Source organism: Mastigoproctus giganteus, chromosome 13 (assembly GCF_048544385.1).
Source record: "Mastigoproctus giganteus isolate SK-2022 chromosome 13, ASM4854438v1, whole genome shotgun sequence".
Taxonomy (NCBI): Eukaryota; Metazoa; Arthropoda; class Arachnida; order Uropygi; family Thelyphonidae; genus Mastigoproctus; species Mastigoproctus giganteus.
Genome location: NC_143587.1, coordinates 63,330,713 through 63,357,665, shown reverse-complemented (window position 1 = coordinate 63,357,665; position 26,953 = coordinate 63,330,713). Strand labels below are relative to the sequence as shown.

The following is a 26,953-nucleotide window of genomic DNA, read 5'->3' as shown; positions in this document are numbered from 1 at the left end:
GAAGCCATCTGTTTGTTACACAAACAATTATACAGTTGCGCATTGCAAAGTGCCAGATTTTGCAGAGTTTACTGTAATATGAAGGGAGAGAACTACATATTTGGTTTGTCTGGTACAGGGGCTTTCAAATTGAAAGTAATGATGCCTAGGACTGGTTTCTGGAAGTAGCAACATACCTTTAAAGAAATCTGAAACGCGAAAGAAAAAAGGAAGGTAGAACTGGAGCGTAAACCCCACGGAAATTTTAATGAAATGCACTAAAGCATCGTCTCCAGCCGCAGCAATAATGGTTGTACCTCACAGCAGTATCATCATCCACCAGGACAGATCTGATCGCGAGAGGTAGCCCAGATTTGTGTACACAAATATTTCTTTTGTAATTATACGCACTCCAAAAGGATGAAATCTTTCCCGTTATTTTTATCTGAGTACAGTGAAGAGGTTATCGGAGATCCTGAAGTAGTTCTTCAGGATGTTAAGTAATGATGTGATGGAAATCCTATCATTTTCTCTAGTGATGGGCATAATTGAATAAAATAATCAAATGATTTGCTATAATCGAATGAATCACTCGAACGATATGATATATTATGCCCATCATTAGTTTTCCCCAAGGACAAAACCGTCCCTCCATTAAAAGAGCAAAGATCCCGACTTTTGTTTTGCAATTCAGATAGCCGAAAAATCCCAAGCTATTTAAGTTTCTTATAAACACCTAGTTACCCTAAACTGTGTCATATGCTAATCTTATTAAAGCTTTATTTTGTGTTCTGCAGTCGATTTGCCTGTTTGCTGAACAAAAAACTTGAATTTCCGGGAGGAAAAACCACGCCACCCACGCCTGAAACTAACTAACTCAGCCACGTTGTGAAAAAGGCCCATAAAAATTCCTGACGTCATCCCAACTCGAGTCTTTTTCACCCAGTGTGGAGAGGACAGCGATTCCATCAACTGTGTTATCCGCAAGGGCTCATAACACTTTCGCACAAATTTTAAATCACGATCCCTAATGATGACTGTTATAAATGTCCTATGGTTTCAGTACATTTATTACCTTGAAGTAAAGTCTAAAACTTGATTTTGATTTGCAGAAATAAAGGAAATTACGCTTATTATTTAGTATAATTATAACTAGAACCAAACCGGTTTTTGAGGATAATTAGGTCCAGTTGACAGACTGACTTAGGTCACTTACAGCATTTAACAATTATTAACTTCCTTGAAATGCACTAATATCAGTCAACTGTGGTTTTACGTGACTATTGATGACAACAGAATTACACCAGGTGGCACCAATCTTTAGATTTTGTAAAGTTGCCACAATTACGTCTATGAGTATAATATTTCTGCGTGATAGGTTTTTTTTTTGCATATCTCAGTCTAAATATAAAGTTCAATCAGAATTTAATTATTATCAGTTAAATTTTCTGAACTGGTATTTAGTTTACCTACACTTTGTTTTCTCTTTCTTTTTGTAAGCAAAGATTGGTTGATGGTTCCATGCTGTCAAAGTTAGTTCAAACAGTTTTTGAGTATATTCTGGTGTATTTCAAATTACTTAATTGAACATTAATTAATTTTTAATGAAGTTGGTAAAGTAATTAACAATATATATACTTAATAATAATATATAAATAATAATAATTCTTATTTATTATCAAACGTATTGTTTGCAAATTGTGGCGCTGGTGGCACCAGCTGTATGCTAGCTAAATTAGTGCGCTATTAAAATTGATTAATAAAGAAGGTTTTCGGGAGTGTTGCTCAAAAAGAAGTTATATTTTAGATAAAATAAGTGTGGGTGAGTGATAGGTTAAGATTTGGGACCTAAAGGTGGTTTTATTTTTCCGACTCTGAACTTTTTTTAAAATGGCTATCATTATTATTCTCGGGTATAGGAAAACATAGGAAATTTCAAGGTCATTAAATTTTAAGGAACTATAATCAGCCACTGGGAATTCTTAGTAGAATAGTTGTGCTACCTGATAGCTTTGACGTAGAAGTTTTCTGGATACCAAATTGTATTTAAAAATACCCACGTGTTGCTGAGTTATACATTATTGGTATTTTCAAGGTCACAGTAATTCTACCGAGCCAGCTATTTGGATGTATCCAGGAGATAAAAGAAATACAGCAGTGCCACCTGCTTGTTCAATGGTGACTAGAAATTCGGCATAAATGCGTAAAATTATTAAATTGTGACATCACGAGGAAGCTTCACCACTGATTAAGCGCTACTCCATTTATATGGCTGCATCAAGTTTAGTAGATCGGCAGCTTAAATCCCAAACCCGGATAAATGGTGAGGGTTGACGTTAGGAAGGGCATCCGGTCGTAAAAACTATGCCAAAACCAAAGAATAGATGTGTTCCGGTTAAAGAAGTTAGTCCAGCTATAGGAGAAGAAGAGAATGTAAGTGTTAAAATGGGAACATTGAATGCCGACCCCATGAAGGCCTGACGTAGCCCAGTGGTCAGGAGCGAGAGTGCATAGCACGCGTTCCTTGAGTGGACCGGGATTCAAGCCCGTGACTACTAAATACGATAAATATTTGTATTGACGATTTATTGTAAACTCTACTGACTTGGTTGTCGTGCCGGAGTATAAACAGAAAATTTATTTATTTATTTATATAACGTGGGAAAAGGCGAAGACAAAGAAGAAGAAGGTTTCTTACGATATTACTGTGTAAGTAACAGTACAGATGAAATATATGATCTAAAAGAGATAAAAACAGCCTGGTTTAAAGCACAGCATTACCTAAAGGTGAATTTTTAAGGAGACGAATATTTGTTACCCTTTGTAAAGCACGATCCCCCAAGATTCTTAAAACTAATCCAAAGAGCAGCGATTATTAAAGACGTTGAAGAATACCTGGTGTTGAAAAAGTCTAATACGTCTAATAAAATATTAGAGTATCTTCACCTTTTTTAAAAATATATATTTCTTTAATCAGTTTTTTATTTGCATTGTAAATATGTACAAAAAAAGATAGATAATCCTTGCTAGTAAACATAGTTTCCACTGTCATAATTTGGGTCGAGGTATTGGAAAGAATTTAAGATCTGCCCACTGCGAACGTAGAAGACATGGGATATCTATCTTCACAAGGTTTTAAAATTGTCAAGGATTACTCTGAACGCTTTTCCTCCTTATGCTTTTTAAAGGAAACACGAACTTAGTTAAACCAGCATACAGCTAAAAGGAAAAGGAATAAAAAGTATGGAAGTGAGGACATCTCCTTATAGAACGCAAGGTTTCTCGAAGTCTTTGGCCATCATTACACATGTCATGAGAGTTATCATACAAATACCCTACGGCGCTGTATCAATCATTTTTAAAACTGTGTATCCTGAAAGCGAATGAAACCAGGACTGGCCCACTAACCAAGAAAAAAAATATTTATGATATTTAGTTAAATTTCAGTTTGCAGTACGTTGCTTACAAGACTTTTTTTGTTTCTATGTTACCATCTTTGAGAAGTACTGGTCTTTAATGGATGCTGTTATGTATTTATTTTTGGGGGGGTTTTGGTTTTTTTTACCAAAATGAATTATTGGTGGCTAAAAATCGAAAAATTATTTCGAAACAATTCCCATTTTGTAAAAGAGATTTGTCGTATTAGTATCAGCAGAGAACAACCTCATCTACCATGTGTTACCCAAATTGCGTGTGTTCTCTGGCCGGTTTTCCTGTTTTTCTGGACAGAAAAATCCGAGTTTCTGGAAGGAATTTACTTTTCCATCCTTGCCTGACACGACTAACTCAGCCATGGAGTGAAAATGTCCACAAACGCACTATGCCCAATGAAAGTATTTGAACCCGGACCTATCCATAACGTGTGGGAAAAACGGTGATTTTAATTACTATGCTGCCCGCGAGAACTGAGATCTATAACAGCTGATTGAACAAGTTAGAGCCTCTGAAACATTTCACTGGCGAAATACAGGGGGTTAACAAAATAATGGGAATACCTGATATGAAAGTAGTAGTTTTGGTAATGGCTGTATAATGTATTTATGAATACATAGTGATGATTTTCTTTTATATCTTGAAGGTAATACTGTAAAGGAAAGACGATAAAAGCTAATAATGTTTCTTTAGAGGTGAAAAAAAAAGGTACTCGAAGAAAATTAGCGACATATCTGAATTCTAAAGAGATCAAATTGTTGGTGCACGTTTAGTAGGGGCATGGGTGACTAAAACTGTTGATTTGTTTGATGTATCAACAGCAAACTGTATCAAAAGCGAAGCCGAATCTCACCAAGTACGAAAAAACAAAATCTGATGGGACAAATTGTGGCTGAAAATCGAAGCTGACTGAAAGAGACCTCCACGCACACTGAAAAGAATTGAATCCCACCTGAAAAATAACTGCAGAACTTAATGTGAGTCTCACCATTCCCGTTTCTATCAAAACAGTTCGGTGATAACTTCATAAAGCTGAAATTTATGGTAGATCCACTACTGCCAAGCCACTCGTTACTGATAGTAATGCTAGAAAGAGGATACAATGGTGTATGGAGCAAAAAACTGGACACTTCATGATTGGAAACACGTCATATTTTCAGTCGAATCATCATTTACACTTTTTCCATGTCAGGGAGCGTGCACGTTTGGCGAATGCCAAAGGAAACGAATCATTCACACTGTCTTGTGCCAACCATCAAACATGGAGGAGGAGGAGGATGACGATCAACGATGGTTTGGACAGCAATATCTTGATATGCATTAGGTCTTATCATCACCCTGAATTGGCGAATTATTTTCACCGATTTCCTTGAAATTCTGAGCGACGGATGATAATGCTTCAATACATACTGCCAGACTTGTCCAATCTTCGTTTGAGGAGCATGAAAATAGGACTAAGCATATTCCGTGGTCTACACAATCGCTAGACTTAAGTGTCAGTCACTGTTTGAATATTCCAAGAGGAGAATGAGATGCAGATTTCCTCCACTTTCAACATTAAATTACCTTGAAACGTTTCTCCATAAAAAATGGGCCAATATGCCTCTTAAGACGGTTCAAGATTTATTTGAATCTATTCTACGTAGAACACAAGTTATTTTAAAAGTAAATGGTGACCCAACACTATATTTGCAGATATCTGTACTCTTATCATTGGTGTTCCATTATTTTGTCCAGCCCTGTAAATATAATGTTTAAGATACATGCAGAAGGATGTCGCAGGCATTATATTTATGATTCCTGTACAGATATAATTCCACAGGAATTTTACCTCTGATTTAAGCCAGGACGTGGTATTAGTTGTCCCATTGTTTCAGTTAGACCTTGAAAAGTATATTACAGTATTATAAACTTTATTTCCGTCTTCAAGAAGTGTTGCTTTTCAGACAGTCGATTTCTAGATAAGTAGGTAAGTTTTAATGTGGAAATTTTTAATATTTTAATTTGTATTCATATAAATCGATTGCTATAATGTTTTGCTTAAATTATTTAGTTTTAACTTTTTTTTAAGTATTGATATTAACGATGAATTAAGTGTGTAAATAACGTTTAAATTTATGTGGGATGTATTAGACCACGTAGTGATATGTGGCGTTTCTCCTACAGTTTAACGAGAGATGCCACATATGAACTGCTCCTTTAATGAAATCAATACTGTTAAATTTAAGCGTAAACTCGCTGTTCGCAAAACTTTATACTGATATTTATATTAATCACCACCTTTTAATCAAAATTCATTACCAATTGCTACTACTAATAGTATTCCAAATTATCCTGTCCCTAAAGAGTAGGAGATCTGCAGATTTACTTAAAAAGTACAGGTTAATGTTGAAAAAAAGCAGTGAATTAGGGTTGAATTTGAAAGTGTCTGCAATTCTGCCCAGACACGATAGGAGGGAGTATATGATGAGAACCTTGTCGATCAATTCGGCCCTGGAAAGACTGTGCAAGGCTCAAGGGGTAGAATTTTTTTCAGCCTGGACTGTACTTGTTAACAGGAGAGACTGCTTCTATTGGGATGGGATACACTTAAATAGAAAGGGTGCAAAAATATTTGCTGATGCTATCGAGGCAGTGTTAGGTGGGTCGAAAAAATTCTGCTAGCTGGGGGGGGGGGATTCACAGACTAAAAGGTTAAAAGTAGCTGCAGACAGAGGTGAAGGTGATTCTTGCATTGCTTCTATTAGAATAAGCAGCGACCTGGAGCGAGGGGTGCTGAGGATTTCAGGGACTGGTGGCAGTCATCGTGAAACATGTGGGTATATGGGATGTGTCAGGGTAACTAGGAATAGGAATAGGTGCATGTATACCAATTCTAGAAGTATAGTAAATAAATTTGACGAATTTGACGTGTTGGTTAAGACATCAAAGGGGGATATTGTTGGGATATCACAGAGGTGGTGTCACATAGATATTAGGAATGCAGAATTAGAATATGGGGAGTACAATGTGTACAGAAAGGATAGACAAGATAGGAAGGAAAGATGGATTATGCTGTTAATTAATAAAAACATAAAATAAAAAGAAGTGCATCCAGTTGATATAGATGAACAGTGCACTGTTCAGTCAGTTTAGTGTGACATAAGCACTTAGAAAGGAAAAATAAGAGTGGGAGTGTGTTATAGGCCTAATGACTCTGATGAGTACAGAGAAATAGAGCGAGCTAGTAAATCGGAATGTCTTATAATGGGGGATTTTAACTTCCCAGATATTGACTGAAACTTGTGGGTCGGTCACTCACACACTAGTCAGACTTTTGTGGATTTATTGGATGATTGTTTTCTGCAGCAGCATGTTCGAGAGGCAACCAGAGAAAGTAATACTCTTGATCTGGTTATCAGCAGTGATCATTCGTGTATTACGAATTGGCAGATAAAGGAACCACTAGGTGGCAGTGATCACATTGTACTGATAAGGAAATTACTTAGAGATGTAACTAACATCAAGGGTAAAGGGAAGGATTTTTGCTTCCGTAAAGGTGACTACAGTGGTCTCAGACAGTTTTTAAATTCTGCACAGTCGATCAACTGACGATGTTACCAACAGTAAATTTTATGTGGGAAGCATTCCGGGAATTAATCGTGAATGCTACTAAAAATTTCATACCTATTAAGAAATATTGTTCAAATATTTTTCAAATGAACTAATGAGACTCGTGGCAGAGAAGAAAAATGTATGGGATGCATATAAAGAATCAGGCGACACAGAAGCCTATGGCAGATATAAGCTAGTCTGTAATCAAGTCACAAAGGAGGTTAGGCAGGCGAAGGTAGATTACGAGAAATCTTTGGCAAAAGATGCTAAGAAAAAACAGCAAGGATTTCTTTACTTATATAAACTCTAAAAGGAAGGGGATGAATCTGATTGGTCCACTTGACATCGATGGTTCGACTGTTGATGATCCTGCTCAGATAGCATACAAACTGAATGAGTATTTTGCATCTACATTCACACATGAGGAATTATTAGGGTTTGCAAATGGCAGAAGGTTATCAAATTGTAGCAGGGTGCTTGATGATTTTGTAATAACTGAGAGCAAAGTGGACGAGAAATTGTTGAAGTTAAACATAAGAAAGGCACCTGGGGTGGATGGGATCTATCCAGTTATATTAAAGGAGGCGGCAAAGCAACTAAGCAAACCCTTAGCCATAATTATGAGAGCATCCTTGGACTCAGGGGAGGTTCCGACGGACTGGAGATGTGCAAATGTATCCCCAATTTACAAAGGGGGATCGAAGGGTGACACGAGTAATTACAGACCAGTTAGTTTAACTTCTGTTCCGGGTAAAATAATGGAGTCACTGGTTAAAGATGCATTGCAGGATCATCTAGACAAGACTGCAGCAATAATTCAGACACAGCATGGGTTTGTTAAGGAGAAGTCTGGTCTGGCCAATTTGAGAGGATATTATGATGTGGTTACAAAGGAACTGGATGCAAAAAAGTATTTTGATATCATATATTTGGATTTCAGGAAAGCTTTTGATACTGTTGCGCATGGAAGACTGTTGTACAAATTGGAGCAGAATGGTATTAAGGATAAGTTGCTACAATGGATAAAAGGATGGTTAAGTGGGAGAAGACAGAGGGTGGTAATCAATGGGTGCTGCTCTTCGTGGACTAATGTTATTAGTGGATTCCCACAGGGTTCGGTGTTGGGTCCACTGTTGTTTTGTATATTTATCAATGATATTGATGAAGGTATATCGGGCTTAGTATCAAAGTTTGCAGATGATACAAAGGTTGGCAGGGTTATTAATGATGTTAATGGCAGTGTGCCACTACAACAGGATCTGGAAAAGTTGGGTAGATGGGCTGAGAAGTGGCAACTGAAGTTTAACATTGACAAATGCAAAGTACTGCATATGGGTAGCAATAACCCAAGAGAAACGTACCAGCTGTGTGGTAATTGTGCAGTCAAATATGGAGTTCGCTGAGCAGTGCAGACGGGTTGCCACGGCAGGTCGTGGAATCTTGTCAATGATATATAGGAATTTTGCTAGAAGAGACAAGGAAGTGATTATACCTTTGTATAAGGCACTTGTCAGGCCACACATTGAGTACTGCGTACAGGTCTGGAGGCCTCATTTTAGGAAGGATGTGGATTTGCTTGAGTGTGTACAGAGAAGGGCAACAAGATTGGTGAGGGGAATGAAGGGATCCTCTTACCAAGAGAGGCTTAAGTTCTGTAAATTGCAGCGGCTGGAGACTAGGCACCTGGGAGGTGATCTGATCGAGGTGTATAAGGCCTTGAATGGATTGAGCGCGCTGAATTCTGGTGGGATTCTCCCACTTGTTCAGATTACGAACCTAAGGGGGCATTAATTCAAATTAAGAAAAGACAGATGTAGAATAGATGTGCGGAAATTTACGTTTAGCCAGTGGGTGGTTAATTGCTGGAACAAACTTCCATCTGTCGTTGTGGAAGTTGACAGGTTAAATAAATTTAAGGAGGAACTGGACAAACATTTAGAGGGAATGGTTGTGTAATTTTTTTTTGGCTGATGCTGCATAAGTTCATACGCTTTCTTTCTTGCATCACATGCCACTATTACTACTACTACTACTTTTAACAAGAGCAAGCAACAGCTGACCGTTATAAATTTTCTGTTTATATTCCAGAATTAACACCAAAGCCAATAAAGCCATTTTAAAACAAAAATGGTTGATGCCCACACACATGTTTGTTTTCTTTTAATTTTTGTTTGTTAATATACAGGTTTTGCTTTGTTATATAATAACAAAGCATATAATAACAAATTGATTATTCTGCATTAAAATAATAAATGTTTATTTTCATAAATGATATTCGTGAGGACATCCAAGGAAAGATGTTCAAGTTTCTTGATGATTTGAAGGTGGGCAATTAGAGCCAGGTTACGCTGCTTCAAAAAGACTTCAATCAATTGCATACGTAGTCCGTAAACTGGCAATTAAAGTTTAATAATTCTAAATGTAAAATTATATATTTAGGAACAGAAATCGTGGAGTCACATGTAAGCTAGTGGGGAGAGGAGCTAAAAGTGGTTAAAGGTGAAAAAGACTTAGGTGTTACAATTCAATGTAACATGACATTTTACATGCGGTGTAAACAGACAGCTATAAGGATGGGAAGAAATTTTAGTCCCAAAGATTAATCCGAACTTCTTTCTTTTAAATTTTGGCGTTGTTAATATGAAATAAGATTTATTCGGTAAAGATCTGAAAGTCGATTAAAATTGGCCATCTGTTTTACTAAGGGGTATATTAAGTGACCTACTTTGCTGTAATTTGCTAGATAATCGAGTTTAATCCCTCTCAAGGTCATCGGTAGGTTATTAAACCAAAGGGAAAAAAAAAAAAACAGATGGATAGTTGCTGCCTACCAGATTCGGCCATGTTCAAATGTATATGGCTTTATGTTCAAGAAGGTCAAATCAAATATTAAAAAATAATAGTAATAATAAAATAAAACAAGAGGGAGAAATATATATATTAAAACCTTGACGGTGTTTACGATTTCCTTCTAGGTGCGTGACGTTTACGTTCACGTAGAGAATACTCCCATCTCTTCATTTAGTTTCTGGTCTTTGAGGAAAACCGGTACTTAAATTAAGGACAAAACACCGAAGGCTATCTGCATTCGCTTTGAACTGGTGAAACCACACCTTTCCCCCACCTCCCAACCAAATTCAATTGTTCACATCTTTTTTTTAAAAAAAACGAAACTAGAATTTATCTACGCATCAGCTCCTGAAAAGAAACAAAAAAGGAAATATATACAAAAGGTGGAAAAAATCAAAGTTGAATAATCCTTTAACGAGTCGCTTGATCATGAATGGTAAACAGTAAAACGACTTCTGTGCAGGAGATGAAAAAAATGCAAATATTCGAATAGATAGGCTAATTACTTGGTGTTGTTGTGGGGTTTAGGAGCATCAACGACTAAGACCATAGTGCTCTGTGTATACTGTCTGTAAATTGCGTGTGTTCTGTGGTCGATTTTTCTGTTTGCTGGACAAAAAGCCGAGTTTCCGGGAGAAAAAGCCATGCGGTCCTCGCCTGAGGCCGACTAACTCAGGCACGTTGTGGAAAAAGGCCCGTAAAAATTCCTTGTCATCGACGGGACTCGAACTCAGGTCTTTTCCACCCAATGTGGAGAGGACGGCAATTCGACTGTGATACTACACTTTGCATGTGGACCATACTAAGTACTTGATCAACCTAGACCAGGGACGTGATCTGGCAGACTTTGAAAAAGGAATACTTTTCGGGCACCAGTTGGAGGGTAGCGGTATTGCAGAAACTGCGAATCTTGTGTGCTGTTCGCAGAGTGTTGTAAGAAAGCTGTTCCCACAGTGGACGGATAGTGTTCGGACGGTGTTTCTAGAGTGGACAGAGCAGCAATCGCTGGGCCAGTGGTGGGCTCATCTGTGCTCATGGTGAACCTAGACTATCTCCCGCCTTGTGCGAGTCGATAGATGGAAAACGATGAAACGGCTAACCATGGACTTTGTTCGCGGTAGCACAGTGGTTTAATCACCGTCCTCCCGACACCGAATGGAAAAGACCCGGGTTCGAATCATAGCAATGACATTAGGAATTATATGGTCTCTTTTCACTCCGTGGATCAGTTAGTCGGGCTCGGACATGGATAGCAAGATTTTTTTCACATCAAGATTACGTGATAAATTAGAAGGAATTAAACGAAACCTCTTTCACAGAGCATCTCTGAGATGGAACTGGATGTGTTTCTTGAAAGAGAAGAAACGAATCAATTTTATTTGAATACGTACTAGTAGATCCTAAACATTTCGGAGAAGGAGACCAAATAATTGCACAATAGACAACGATAAATAAAATTTGTTGCTTGAAAATGTTCACAATAGCAGCCTCACTACTGAATGCAGAGTAATGTATTTAATGAGACATAAGACGCCCAAAAGCTTTGGGAATAAGGATATTTATATGGGCCGATGGATAAAGAACATGTCGCATGGTAACACCAAGATCCTTGAAGTGATTAACAACTCGACCTCTTCCTGAATGGCATAAAACTGGGATAGAACTTCTGGAATAAAACTGGCATAACTTGCACTTACTTGTATTTAAGGACATTGTTTTTGTTTGAGATTTATTTGAATTGTTCACTGTAGCACAGTGAACAATTCAAATAAATGAGATGAATTTGAGACAAGACTGAAAAACATACGCATCGAAGTTTGAGGCGCTGTTGCGATGTCATTGAAATATAAGGCGCAGTGGAGGACTCAGATGCGAGCTTTGTAGCATTCCGCAAGAAGATAAAACAGTGAGGGATGAAGCCCTTTGGAGAACAACTTTTGCTGACCTGTTGTTCAATAACTGAATGTACAGTTACGTAAAAGTGGTAGAACTCCATATGACAGTAATTTAGAAGGGGATAAACAGATTTAAAAGCTTTGTCATGGTCTAAGAATTTAAACAGCATGACTGGTATTCCATTAGGACCTGCAATGATAGTTTTTTAACGTTATGAATAATAATTTTTCTAGAAAAATATTCACTAGTGAAGGGTTATTTTTTAAGCGCAGTCCTTTATTTAAAGCTTAAAAGAGAAGAGTACTGTATTTTTAATGCTCTTTTCAATAATTCCATACGCATTCATTATTTATTAATGCACTTTTCTTTGTCTGATTTTTAATACTGTAGGAGAGAAGTTTCTGTAGTACCAATGGAGAAATGTGTTGAAGCTCCTGAATGTCCTTCCACGTGCACCTCGATATACGATCCTGTCTGTGGCTCCGATAGGCGCATCTATCTCAACTATTGTCGTTTTACTCAATCAAATTGCGGGTAAGCGAGGAACAAATTAAAATATATTGGAAACAAAGTTTTATTTTTCGTTTTCCAGTTTTCAATTCAGTTATCAATTGAGATTTTTGTTCATTTCTCTACAGAAAATTAGTCCATTTGCAATCAGGCAAAATAAATCAGTTACTTGCCGTGTTATTTAAGCTGTTTTTTTTTTTTTTTTTTTTTTTTTTTTGTAAACCCCAGACACGAGAGGTATTAGAACCTATAGTACTTAGTACCGTGCTTGGGTTGGAGGTTGAGAAGACGAAAGAAGATATTTGTTGACATTGGACTTGAACTTCTGTAGATTGTAATTTTCCGGAAATACGTAAGAAGGAAGGTTGTTCCAGAAAACGGCAGTTGAATGAATAAATGAGGAAGATGAAAAGTTGGTTCTGTGGGTTTGAAGTTGTACAGTAAATGGATGTTGGCGGCACGTGTTCGGACTGTTTTGAAAGAGAGAGCGGGAATTATAGAAACCAATTCAGAAGAACAGTGCCCATGGAAGAATCTGTAGAAGGGGCATGCAGCAGAAACAGTACGTCTCTGAGACAGCGAGTGGAGAGACTCTGTTAGAGATGAATCAATCTAACTGCCCTCTTCTGGAATCAAGAAGCGTGAGAGAGGTTTTGGGGACACCACCACAGATGTGGGAACAATATTCCATGGCAGGGTGGATTTGCGATTTACACAGAGTGAGCAGCTGTTTGGAAGAAAAGTAACGCCGAGAGCAAAAGAGAAAACCAAGTTTTTTAGATGCAGAGGAAGCAATATTTGTAATGTGCTTGTGCCAAGAGAGATTAGAAGTCAGGGTAATCCCCAAAAGAGATATATCATTTTGCCTAGAAATCGGAGTGTCACTAAAGATAAGCATAGGAGCAGAAGAATCCTTTTTGCGAGATATAAGACAAGACTGAGTTTTACAAGGGTTGAAATCAACTAAGTTGTTTTTGTCCCACTGGAGAATTACCTGAAGATCGGCATTTAAGGAATTGGTAGCAGATTTTCGAGAAGTTGAAGCTGATTGAGCAGGGCAAGGTTTCTCAAAATGGAAAGTTCAATGCAATGTGCTATCATCGGCAAAACTATGGATAGGATTTCCAGTCAATGGAAGAAGGTCATTAATATACAAGAGGAAAAGAGTGGGGGAAAGAACTGAACCTTGGGGGACACCGGCATTAGTGGAGAAGTTAGAAGACAGAGAGCCATCTACCATCACCCTCAGTGAGCGATCAGAGAGAAAACTGGATAACCAATTACTAAAAACAGTTGGCAAACCATAAGATGGAAGCTTGTTTAGAAGACCTATATGCCAAACACGATCGAAAGCCTTTGAAATGTCAAGAGCAACTGCTTGAGTTTCACTAGCATTTCAATTGAATTTGTCCATAAATGGGTAACATAAGCCAGAATATCACCAGTGGATCGACACTGACGGAATCCATACTCGCGATCGATGATCAGACCGAAGGTTTCAAGGTAGTTTAAGAGTTGGCGGTTAATTGATTTCTCCATTACTTTAGAAAGAGTAGAAGTAATTACAATGGGACGATAATTGGATGGGAGGGATTTGTCACCCTGTTTAGGAACTGGCTGTATATGAGCAAATTTCTAAGCACAAGGAAAAACATCTTTGGAATAAAAAAAGGCGGCAAAGCAGGAGTAAGTTCAGGAGCACAGGTTTTGAGAACAAGTGGAGAAATGCCATCGGGAACTGGAACTTTCTTAGCACAAGATTCGTCAAAATCCTTCTGACATCCTTTTGACGGAAGACCACAGGAGGCACTGAATGGAGGGTGTTGGGAATGGTGGGAGGTGTTTTACCAATATCATTAATACATGAGTTGGAAGAAAAATGGGATGCTAGCAGGTCAGCTTTATCCTTGGCTGAAGTGACAACAGAACCACCTGGTTTGAACAGAGGTGGGAGCAGAGATGGGCAAAAGTTGCGGCCAATAGCTTTGGCAAGGAACTAGAATGCTTGGCTAATTAGGGCAACAAGCAAGTTTTCTACTCTTAGCCTGTTCAAAATCTAGTTTGGACTGATTAATGATTGCTTTACAATTGTTGCGAGCTTTGGTGTAGGCAGAAAATGAAACTGAAAAATTAGAAACGAGCTAATTAGGATATGTTCTTCCCTTGAACAGCCTTAGCACATTTATTGCAAAAACCAAGGTTTAGATAAAGGACGAGATTTTAAAGTGCAGTGTGGGATAAAGGATTCCATTCCTGCAAGAATAATTTTACTGACACGATCTGAGCAAACGTTGACATCGGGAGTTTTGAAACAGTAATCCGACCAAGGAAAAGAAGAAAAGAAATCTCGTAGGTCATCCCATTTTGCATTCTTGTAATGCCAAACAATGCTAGGTTGGGAATAGCCATGAGATAAAGGCTCCATTGGAGAAGAGATAATCACCAAGTAGTGATTTGAGGTGCTTAAAGGACCTCTCACTTCGCCCATGTACTTAGAAGGGTTGTTTGTGAGAAAAAGATCAAGCGTGTTGGCTGTATGGTTAGGATTATCCGGTATTTTTGTAGGTAAATGAACAATCTGTGCAAGGTCATTGGTAATTGCAAAAGCCTCAGCATATCGACCAGCTGGGTCGGTGTGACTAGAAAACGGAAGCCAGCTGGAGTTGTGAATATTAAAATCACCAAGGAACATTACCTCACTGCTAGGAAAGTTGGACTGGAGAAAGTCAAGTAGCAAAGAAAGGAAGTCAAAGAGCTCAAAGTGATTAATGGAGTTGGGAGAACGGTGGAGACAACAGATGAATTTGACACAATGAGGTAGAGAGAGATTTTAAGCTAGAGAAGGTTCCAAATTATCAAGTCTCTGACAGGAAATATCGGAACGGACACATGCACAAGTACCACCTTTGAGGCGAAAGGAATCATACAGAAAATAGTTTGGGCAACTAAGATGAGCAGTAGTTGAATCAACCGATAACTGAGATTCTGTCAGAAAAGGTACATGGGGTTTGTCAGGCTGCAAGTGGAAATGGACATCGTTGAGATTAGAATTGAGACCACGTATATTTGTGAAATGAATTAGGAAGTGCTTGGGAGGTTTATATCTTTTCGCAGATGAGCTTGCTCTATTAGTTTGACAATTCATGGTGTATTCAATAGTAAGAAAAAGTGGGTGGGACATGCTGTATGAAGTAATGAAATTTTTGGATATGGCGTACACATGGTAAGAATGTACCGAGATCCTTGACATAATGTGGCCTCGACAATGCCCCCGTATAAACACTACTCGGACTCCCTCCAGTCACTATCTGGCAGGGTAGAGGTAGCAAGATTATACACTAGCTGATCCGGAAGCCTCCTAGAGAGTTACCAATAGGTTCGGTCCGGTGTACTAACTAGCGGCCGGCCTGCGAACACCGTTTTAGAGCTGCACCCTCGAAATGTAAGGAATATTGGATCTCGCCACGATGTTCATCATAACCTCAAAAGTCTTCGGTCATACTGCATGATGGAAGAGATGGGGGAGGGTTGACCGGAACTTAGCTGTGGAGACTAAACATGGGTTCCACCACTTCAAGCCTCCAATAAGCAAAGTGGTGGTATTGCACCGGTTGATGAGAGTCATCTACCACCTAGTATTGCCTGGTAACACAGAGGGGCGGCATTCTTCCATGTGGCGTGGGCGCCACACCTCGACCCCTGCTTACGTTGGTTCACACCTGGGTGGTCACCCAACGTGTGCTCGTGCATGGAGGTTATACCCAGGATTACTAAAAGTTCCACCATCGTGAAGGTGCAAGCAGAGGATTTGGCTGACACAGACCGTCCGGACTTCGCTGAAATTGGGTCCATGTTACTACTAAGATGAAGTTACTACTAAGGCATTAGGAAAAACTTTTAAAATAGTATTAGTGTTGAATGGTGTCCCGCTATCTTAGTAATATAAGCGCTTCAGATATTTCAAGAAACTGATCAAAAATAAAAATCAGATACTGTATATAGTGAAACAAGTTAGTTAATGTCCACTGCGAATTACATTTATGGCGCGTTAGTAACTAGTAATAATTCATGATTTAGAACAACAAAAAAAAACGACGTTTATGCGCCAATCCAAAACATTTCTTTTCTGCTCATCCGCCATATTACTCAATTTTCCAATCAGCGCACCAGCAACAAACGACATGCAGTACTTCACCTGCAATTGCCGGATTTCTATTGTTCCGATTTTAATGGAATTTGGGACATCTCGGGAAATCGTTATAAAAGGGACTTATTACAGGCGGACGGACGGACGGACGCACAAAGAAATAATTATTGTCACATTTCTATTGGTCTGATTTTAATGAAGTTTATCATGGCTCGACAGATATTTCTAAAAGAACCAAATATAAAATTTCATTAAAGTCTATCTACTGGCAGCTGAGTTATTACACGTGAACAGAACGAAGACAACAGGCACATATATGCTAACTGGCCTAAGCAAACATAAGACTACGCATGCCAATACTGTGCAAAACTAATGTTCGAAGCTAACTGTGGAAAGGAAAGAAAAAGACGAAGGACAACCAGATCACAAGTCAGTTGAGTTTACGAAAGCACTTTATTGGTGCACCTGCCTAACTGGATGACGAAAGTCGTTTCTCATCAGGAAAACTTATTACCAACACCTACTTCTTCCCCCTTCCACAAAATCAATTGATATACAATTAACGCTCGTAGTGACCATGAAAATATCTCCGAATTAGCTTTCTATCAGCTTCGGCCCATTAAGAAGTGGCGACATCAGTTACCGGGAAGAGTCGCCTACGGTGAGTGTTGTAAGACGCACATTCTTCTTAGAAATATCTTATGAGAATTTCCCCCCTCCCCAGGTTGTTTTATTCGCAGTACTTAATGCATTCGAGCATCGTTAAGAATCTCTCAAACCAGATTATTACTATTTAATAGAACCTGAATTTCGATAAAATTATCTTCACTTGTGGTACGGCGCTGCATATAATTTTTGTAAAGGTTTCAGTTATAGTATTCGAATGCTAAACTAAAGTAATGTAGCAGAAGACCTTTACCTTTCCTTGCTCACACTGCCGTATTTATTTTAATATTGATGTACGTTATTGACGTTAAAAACGTTTTTACTGTCATTATTCCAAACTTTTTGTAAAAAAAACCGTCATACGGAAGTGACGTCATCTTCCGCCAGAGGCAAATTGTTGTAATTTGTATTGTTGGAATCATGATGGCAACAATAATTTATCTTCTACTAGACCAAATTTAATGAAATTTTGAACAGAGCTTCATCTTACCTCTATAATAGAGGAAAAACTTTCAAACCTCTGATAATCGCAATAGTTTTTTCAGGATATTGGAAAATACGAACGCAACTGATCGAGGAAAATTATCTTGCGTAATAATTTGGAAACAAACAGAAATATTAAAGTTTTAAGATATTTCGGAAACTTGGAAATGCGTTAATTCGAAAACGCATCTGGTTTCAAGTAGTAGTAGTGGTAGTGGCATGTGATGCAAGAAAGCAAGTGTATGAGCTTATGCAGCATCAGCCAAAAAAAAAAAAAAAAAAATCACACCATTCCCTCCAAATGCCTGTCCAATTCCTCCTTAAATTTATTTAACCTATCAACTTCCACAACGACAGATGGAAGTTTGTTCCAGCAATTAACCACCCGCTGGCTAAACGTAAATTTCCGCACATCTATTCCACATTTGTGCTTTCTTAATTTGAATTTATGCCCCCTTAGGTTCGTAATCCGAACAAGTGGAAGGATCCCATCAGAATTCAGCGTGCACAACCCATTCAAGGCCTTATACACCTCAATCAGATCACCCAGCAGGTGCCGTCTGTAGCCACTGCATTTTGCAGAACTTAAGCCTCTCTTGGTAAGAGGATCCCTTCATTCCCCTCACCAATCTTGTTGCCTTTCTCTGTACACGCTCAAAGAAATCTACATCCTTCCTAAAATGAGGCCTCCAGACCTGTACGCAGTATTCAAGGCGTGGCCTGACCATTGCCTTATACAGAGGAATAATCACCTCCTTCTCCCTGCTAGCAAAGTTCCTGTATATCATTGACAAAACCCCATGACCTGCCCTGGCAGCCTGTCTGCATTGCTCAGAAAACTTCATATCTGACTGCACAATTACCCCCAGGTCTGTTTCATTTTCTACCACCCCCTAAATGTAGTACCACACAGTTGGTACGTTTCTCTGGGGTTACTTCTACCCATATGCAGTACTTTTCATGTGTCAAGGTTAAGCTTCAGTTGCCAATTCTCAGCCCAGCTACCCAACTTTTCCAGATTCTGTTGCAGCAGCATACTGTTATTACTGTTATTAACAACCCTGCCAACCTCTGCATCATCTGCAAACTTCGACACTAAGCCTGATATACCTTCATCAATATCATTGATAAATATACAAAACAACATTGGACCCAACACCGAACCCTGTGGAACTCCACAAATAACATTAGTCCACGAAGAGCAGCACCCATTGATTACCACCCTCTGTCTTCTCCCACTCAACCATCCTTTTATCCATTGTAGCAGCCTGCCTTTAATGCCATACTGCTGCAATTTGTACAGTAGTCTTCCCTGTACAACAATATCAAAAGCTTTCCTGAAATCCAAATATATGATATCAAAATTATTTTTTGCATCTAGTTCCACATCATACTATCCAATCAAATTGTCCAGACAAGACTTCCCCTTGACAAAATCATGCTGTGTCTGAATTATTACTGCTGTCTTGTCTAGATGATCCTGCAATGCTTCTTTAACCAATGACTCCATTATTTTCCCTGGAACAGAAGCAAACTAACAGGTCTGTAATTACTCGTGTCACCCTTTGTGCATTGGTCATACATTTGCACATTCCAGTCCGTGGGGACTTCCCCTGAGTCCAAGGGTGCTCTAATAATTATGGCTAAGGGTTTTCTTACTTCCTTTGCCACCTCCTTTAATATAACCGGATAGATCCCATCCACCCCCAAGTGCCTTTCTTATGTTTATCTTCAACAATTTCTCCTCCACTTTGCTCTCCGTCATTACAAAATCATTTAACTCCCTGTTAGAGTTTGATGAACATCTGGCCCTCTCCTCCTTGAATAACTCCTCATGTGATAATACAAAGGTAGATGCAAAATACTCATTTAGTTCGGCAGGTATCTGAGAATGATCATCTACAGTCAAACTATTGATATCAAGTGGACTAATCTGATTCATCCCCTTCCTTTTAGAGTTTACACAAGTAAAGAAGTGTTTGCTGTTTTTCTTTGCATCCTTTGCCAAAGATTTTTCATAATCTGCCTTCGCTCGCCTAACCTCCTTTGGGACTTGATTACAGACTACCTACCTTATATCTGCCATAGGCTTCTGTGTCGCCTGACAATTTATGTGCATCCCATGCATTTTTCTTCTTTGCCACAAGTCTCTTTAATTCATCTGACATCCATTTTGGCCTAAACATTGAACAGTATTTCTTAGTTGGAACAAAAAGTCTAGTGACTTCCAAATTGCTTCCTTGAATGCTTCCCATTTAGAATTTGCTGTTGGTAACATCATCAGTTGGTCCCACTGTATAGAACCTAAAAAACTATCCGAGACTACTGTAGTCGCCTTTACGAAAGCAAAAACCCTTTTCTTTACCCCTAATGGTAGTTACATCTTTAAGTAAATCCCAAATTAGTACACTGTGATCACTGCCACCTATTGGTTCCTTTATCTGTAAATTCTTAGTGCATGAATTATCACTGCTATAATCAGGTCAAGAGAGTTACTTCCTCTTGTTGCCTCTCGAACATGCTGCTGCAGAAAACAATCATCCAATAAATCCACAAAAGTCTGACTAGTGTGCGAGTGACCAACCCACAAGTTCCAGTCTATATCTGGGAAGTTAAACTCCTCCATTATAAGACACTCTGATTTACTGGCCCACTCTATTTCTTTGTATAATTGTTCATTGTACTCATCAGAGTCATTGAGCCTATAACAAACTCCTACCCTCATTTTTGCTTTCTCAGTGCTTATGTTACACGAAACAGACTCAAAATTGCACTTCCTTAGATTTTATGTGTTTCTTAACTAACAGCATAATCCCTCCTCCTCCTCGTCCTACCCTGTCTATCCTTTCTGTACACATTGTACTCCCCAAATCCCAATTCTGCATCCCTTATATCTGTGTGACACCATGTCTCTGATATCCCAACAATATCCGCCTTGTATGTCTTGACCAACACTTCAAATTCATCAAATTTAGTAACTATTGGTGTACATTCAAGTATACAAGCACCTGTATTTACTCTTAGTTACCCTTATACAGCCTGTGTATTTACTTGTTTCATGACCCCAGCAGTTCCTGAAATCTCCAGCAACTGGCTTTCCGGGCTGCTTTTAATCTATTAGTCTGTGAATCCCTCCAAGCTAGCAGTTTTCAGACCCATCTAACATTGCCTTGATAGCATGAGCAAATATTCTTGCACCCTTTCTATTTAAGGGTATCCCATCCCTGTAGAAGCAGTCTCTCCTGTTAAGAAGTACAGACCAGGCTGAGAAAAATTCTACCCCATGAGCCCTGCACAATCTCTCCAGGGCTGAACTGATTGACAAGGCTCTCATCATCTGCTCCCTCCTATCGTGTCTGGGGAGGATTGCAGACTTTCAAATTTAACTCTAACTCGCTACTTTTTTTCAACATTAACCCGTACTTGCGTAGTAAATCCGCAGATCTCCTACTCTTAATGTCATTAGCACCAACGTGTACAATGATATCACCTTTTGTGCCCTTAAAAGATGATATCTGCTCTACAACGTCATCAACCTTTGCCCCTGGCAGACATACCCTGGTCCTATTCCACCTTTAGTCATCACAGACCAATACTTTTAGTAACCGATATGTAATTGTTATTAATAAGATAAAAACATTGTTATACTCTATTATGCCGACCGGGCTAGCCAGGTGGGTAAAGTGCCTACCTAAGAACCCAACAGTTGTGGGTTCGAATCCCGCCTACGCCTTGGATCAGAGTAGAAAATGCAAAAGCTTTTGGAGGTACATTATGGCCACAGAAGCCGATTCCCTAACAAAAATACTGTATTATTATCCATGAATTTTATTAATATCTGAAAATTAAAACGTCGTGCTGATGACTCTTAAATGTAAAATACGATAAAGATGCTAGTAGCAGGACACATGTACGTGGTACAGACTTTTTTTTTAATGCTATTATTTGTGTTTGCACAATGCGGTGCCAATTGAATCGATTATTTTGAAAAGTCAAAATTTCAGAAAACAAAAAAAAAAAAAACATATTTTCTTTCCCAGTGAAATTTAGAATCACCAATTCTTTAAAATGAATATTCTGTTAACTTATCGTCATTCAGAAGATTTTATTTATTGTATTGCATTTTCATTACATTACACACTTTTCATTACATAATTTATAACAAAAAATTGCCAAAAGCAACAACCGACTTTTACGTGCGAATTCAGAATATTTGGCTTCTGCTCATCCGCCATATTGCCCGTTCATTCCTCCAATCAACGCATGGCAACAAACAATATTCGCATTAGCATTAGTAGAGGCAAATGATGCAAGAAAACAACTTTATATGACATCAGCCAAAAAAAAAAAAAAAAAAATCCGCCACTTCCCATCTCATTTATTCCCTCCAATAGTTTGTTTAGTTCTTCTGCGAATTTATTTAAGCTATCAACTTCCACAACAACAAATCAAATTTGTTAAAGCAATTAAATACCTGCTAGCTAAAAGCAAACTTCCGCACATCAATTCAGCAACTGTCCTTCTTCAATTTGAATTTGTGTCCCCTCATGTGTGTAGTCTCAGCAAGGGGAAGGATACCATCAGCATCGTGCTTACTCAATCCATTCAAAGCAATAAATCCCTTAGTCAGGTCACCTCACGGATGCCTAGTCTCCAAATCCTGCAAATTTCAGAGCTGAAGCCTTTCTTGGTAGGAGCACCCTTTTCTTCCCCTCACCAATCTTGTTGCCCTTCTCTGTACCATTCCATCAGTCAATATCCTTCCTAAAATGAGGCCTCCAAAGCTGTATCCAGTACTCAAGTTGTGGCATGACAATTGCTTATACAACCGCATATCATCTCCTTATCCCTGCTAGCAAGGTTTCTGTATATCATTGATAAAACCCCATGAGCTGTTTTGAAAACCTGCCTACATCGCTCAGGGAACTTCATATCCAACTGTACAATTACCCCCAGGTCTTTTGCCTTGCATTTGTCAACGTTAAAATCCAGTTGCCATTTCTCAGCCCATCTACCTTACTTTTCTAGATCCTATTGTAGTAGCCTACCATCATTCTTGTCATTAACCACCATGCCAACCTTTGTATTATCTGCAAACTTGGACATTAAGCCTGATATGCCTTCATCAATAACATTGATAAATACAGAAAACAACAATGGACCCAACACCGAGCCCTGGGGGACTCCACTAATAACATTACTCCATGAAGAGCAATGTTCATTGATTACTACTCTCTTTCTTCTCCCACTGAACCATCCCTTTATCCACAGCAGCAACTGGCCGTTAATCCCCCACTGCTCCTATTTGTACAGCAGTCTTTTATGTACAACAGTATCAAAAGCTTCGTGAAATTCAAGTACTCTATATGATATTAAAATTATTTTATGTATCCAGTTCCTTTGTGACCACGTCGTAGCATCTAATCAAATTGGTCAGACAATATCTCCCCGTAAACAACCCATGCTCTATCTGAAGTATAATTTCAGCCTTGTCTAGATGATTCTGAATTACTTCATTTATTGAATTCATTAATTACTTCATTAAAGAAGTCTTTACTTATGCAAACTAATAATTAAAAATAATAATTTCCGGATTTCTATTAATCCAATTTAATGAAATTTGGAAAGGATGGACAAATATTTCTAAAAGGCTGAAATAAAAAAAATTGAAAAAAATCCATCCACTACGAGTCGAGTAATTACACAAGGAGGAGAATATAAAATAAAATAAAGAAGTAATAATTACCGGATTTCTAATGAGCCAGTTTTAATGAAATTCGGATTGACTCGACAAATCTTTTTAAGAGACCCAAATATAAAATTTCATGACAATCCGCCCATTAGGAATCATGTTGTTACATGCGAATGGACAGACGGACGAACATGGTGAAGACAACAGATGCATTATGTATACATGCAACGCGCCTAAAAAAAAGTATCGTTTTAAAATAAAGATGCTTTAATTAGACAGGGAGTTACCGAAATAATTTTAAAAATTATACTAAAACTATTGTATATTATTGTAAATAAAATGTTTATTTTGACTATTACTATCATCACTTTAAAACAAAACGTCTTAAGAAACTTGAATAACAACACAATAACTAATATAATATACAGTAATATTTAACGAAGTCAAATAACGTATAATGATAGTAATTATAACACGTATTCAGTCTGGAATGTAAACAAAAATAATAAAATAATCTCAAATCACTACTTATGTCTTCACTATTTTAACAGTCGACCCCTCTGGAAAGAGGTCAACTGTTAGTGCATTTGTCACGGATATAGTACGAAACTAAATCTATAACTTGCACTATTTTCATCAAAAAAGCAGCACCCATCCATTTTCATAACAGTATGTTGAAAATAACTCGATTCAGAAGATAGAGGATTTCCTCAAGTACGTCAAAACAAGGGCATCGATAGATAATACATTTATTAATGCGCATGAGTACAATATTAAAAGAGCAAACCGTTTAGAATTTGTTCCTTGACAGAACACCTGTTACTTGCCCTAAATTTTCATACACGTCTTGAAGACTCCACACAAGTTTCGTAACATGGCACACAAGCGTATATAACGACTTGTAATTGTTTTCAACCGCTCACGTACCATTACACGTTCATAATTATCCGATTATACCTTTCCAACGACTTATATTTTAACTTAGAAAAAGTACTTAAAACAGCGATGCAATTAAAAGAATTATTTATGAAGCTTTTAACTAATTAGTGTCATTCTAATTATGATAACATTCCAAAAATTCTGTTTCGTGTTAACGTGTTTTTTTTTTAATGACTAGTGGGGAAGTTTCTCTTTAATTTAAACTTTATTTCATTGACAATAAATATCTTTTTGTTTTATTATTTCAGGAAAAAGACCCAGAAAATGCCTAGGTCATTCTGCGAGGAGCAACCGACGTCTAATTAATGTGGAAAACAATCTTGGTTATCTCAGTTCAATCCCTGTAAAGTGATCATTCTCTAAAATCCTGTTTTCTAAATCAAGCCTTGTCTCTCTTTTTCTATAAATTCCTTACAATGAAAAACATGTATTAATACAATTAATAAATAAAAATCAAATTTATTCTGAACTTCGGAGGAGATTAATTTTAAGAGGATAACATACCCGATCGTTACCATAGTAACAGAGACGGCAAAAATGGGACTCCTGATGCTGACCTTATATTCGTGACTAATCTCTGGTAAGCAGGAAACCCCCTGAAGTTCTGCTCAAAGCTGATACGGTGACGTTTGCAGTTAGTGAAAGAGAAAGGCCGTTGAAGATAGAGAATTTTTTACCCTCACTCATGTGTGCTAACGGGCGTCAATGTAGGTCGCTCAAACAGCTATTAAATTAGTCCAGTTGGCCAGCACTACGTGAAGTGGAAAAAATTCTAAGATTTAATAGCTATGTATCGCGGGCTTTTCGTCTTGCCAACTTAATATCGACCTTGTACCCAAGGGGTTTATTGTCTTACTGTAGTCGTCTCGGCAGCGAGAACTTTCGTCGGATACGAAGGCTAACTTTGGAATTGGTCGTAAGCTACACACAGCGTAATCAGGGGTCAACGTTAGCAGATGGCCTTCGCGAATGGAAATTGCCCCAAGAAGTAACAGCCACCGCCCGGTTTCTGAACAATAATTTCATTTTTTCCCCTTACCTCTGAAACACGTTTTTCGTTCATATCTACAGTTTTTATCTTTCTCCCGTATCATCGTATTTTAATCTTGTCTTTAATGCTGCAACACACCTTACCCGACAAACGCTTTCAGAATACAATGGAAATAATGAAAGATTCGTGGACAATATCTGTTTTTTTTCCTGTAAAGTCCAGTACGCTTCTGGCAAGGCTCCAACCATTACCCAAAAGCACTCAGACCTTCATCAGACAAGTCTGAGAAGAGAAAGTAGGTGTAGTAGTTTTAAACATATCATTTTAGAAAATCTTGTAGCGAAGAGTGCTTTCAGAAGGAGTAAAGACCAAAAGCACCACAGTTAGGGATCATAACAGAAGTTATATCTGAATCTCATAACATTCTTTATTTTGAGAGGTTTGGAGTGAGTACTAGTTTGGTTCAAACGTGGTTTGCTATTCATAAAGTCTGGTTTTTCATCCGCCAGTTAGAACAACCGAACATAAGAATACAGGCAATTTAGAGTCACAAATGAAGACGAAGGATACAAATGTACAGTAACTAATTATAGAGGTCCTCTTCCTGTGATCTACCTGCTAATTTTTAATAAATTTGTAACTGAAAACCATATAGTGTTTATTTCTTTTATGTTTCATCTAACTATTCATTGAATCTATATTTAACTACATAAGCTTTTCCGTTCCACACATTAGTTGGATATTTGTTTCTACTAATTACTCTTTAGCTATACGAATTGTTTTTTACACCGAGCCTGAAACTGTCCTTTCTTAATTTAAATTTAGTTCTCTTGTGTGTTTGTTAGAGAAATGGCACTCTAGCTACTTTTCTTCATGCTTAGTTTACTTAGCCCTTTTAAAGCCTCAAATTCCGCAATCAGTTGTTGTCACTCGCTTATACTGTATATATATAACGGGTGGCAAAATGGTATCTTTTTGTAGGGTTTTAGAGGCATCAGCGACTAAGGCCATATTGTTCAGTGTATACTGTCTGTAAATTACGTGTGTTCTGTGGTCGATTATCTGTTTGCTGGACGAAAAACCCGAGTTTCCGGGAGAAAAAAACATGATTCCCACGTCTGAGACCGACTAACTCAGCTACGTTGTGAAAAAGGCTCATAAAAAATTTTCAGTTCATTGAGGGGACTCGAACTCGGGTCTTTTCCACCTAGTGTGTGTGTGGAGGACGGCGATTATACCAAATGTGCTACCCACGAGGGCGAAAAAATTGAATGTAGGATTCATTATATACATATAATGAGTCCTATATATCATTGACAGAATCCCATGAAATCCCCTATTATTAAAGCCCACAGTAATAAAAGCAATAAATTATCCTAGCATTATCACTGCCCAAATTGTAGGCTTTGCATTACCAATATTGTTCCTCAACTGGTAATGCAAAATTCACTGTTCAAAAAAACTGCCCTATTTTTTGACCATCGAACTAATGTATAACTGGTTGAAGTAGCAGAACCATGTTATTGATTCATCTTGTCAATAACCACGTTGTTCACTTTCATTTCGCTTTCATCAGCAAAGTTCGCATTCATATTTGTCATACTATCATCAATGTTATTAATAAATATCAGAAACACTAAGGGATCTAATACTAAACCCTATGGCGCCTCACTAGTAGCCCATGAAGAGAAATGGTTATTTAACTACATCCTATCTTCTCTCATTTAACGTGGGTAGGACAGTTGGTAGAATCGCTGTACTCCCCCACACCGGG

General features: G+C 38.1%; 1 protein-coding gene across 1 annotated transcript in view; it reads left to right on the top strand.

The window, feature by feature from the left end:
- LOC150076124 (uncharacterized) overlaps positions 1 to 24,593 on the top strand; it is an 81,795-nt gene extending 57,202 nt beyond the window's left edge. The window contains exons 6-7 of the mRNA XM_090387101.1: positions 12,142 to 12,285; positions 24,437 to 24,593. Of these exons, the coding sequence (XP_090243227.1) occupies positions 12,142 to 12,285; positions 24,437 to 24,494 (202 nt within the window). The 3' untranslated portion in view covers positions 24,495 to 24,593. The remainder of the gene's footprint in view (positions 1 to 12,141; positions 12,286 to 24,436) is intronic.
- The last annotated feature ends 2,360 nt before the right edge of the window (positions 24,594 to 26,953 follow it).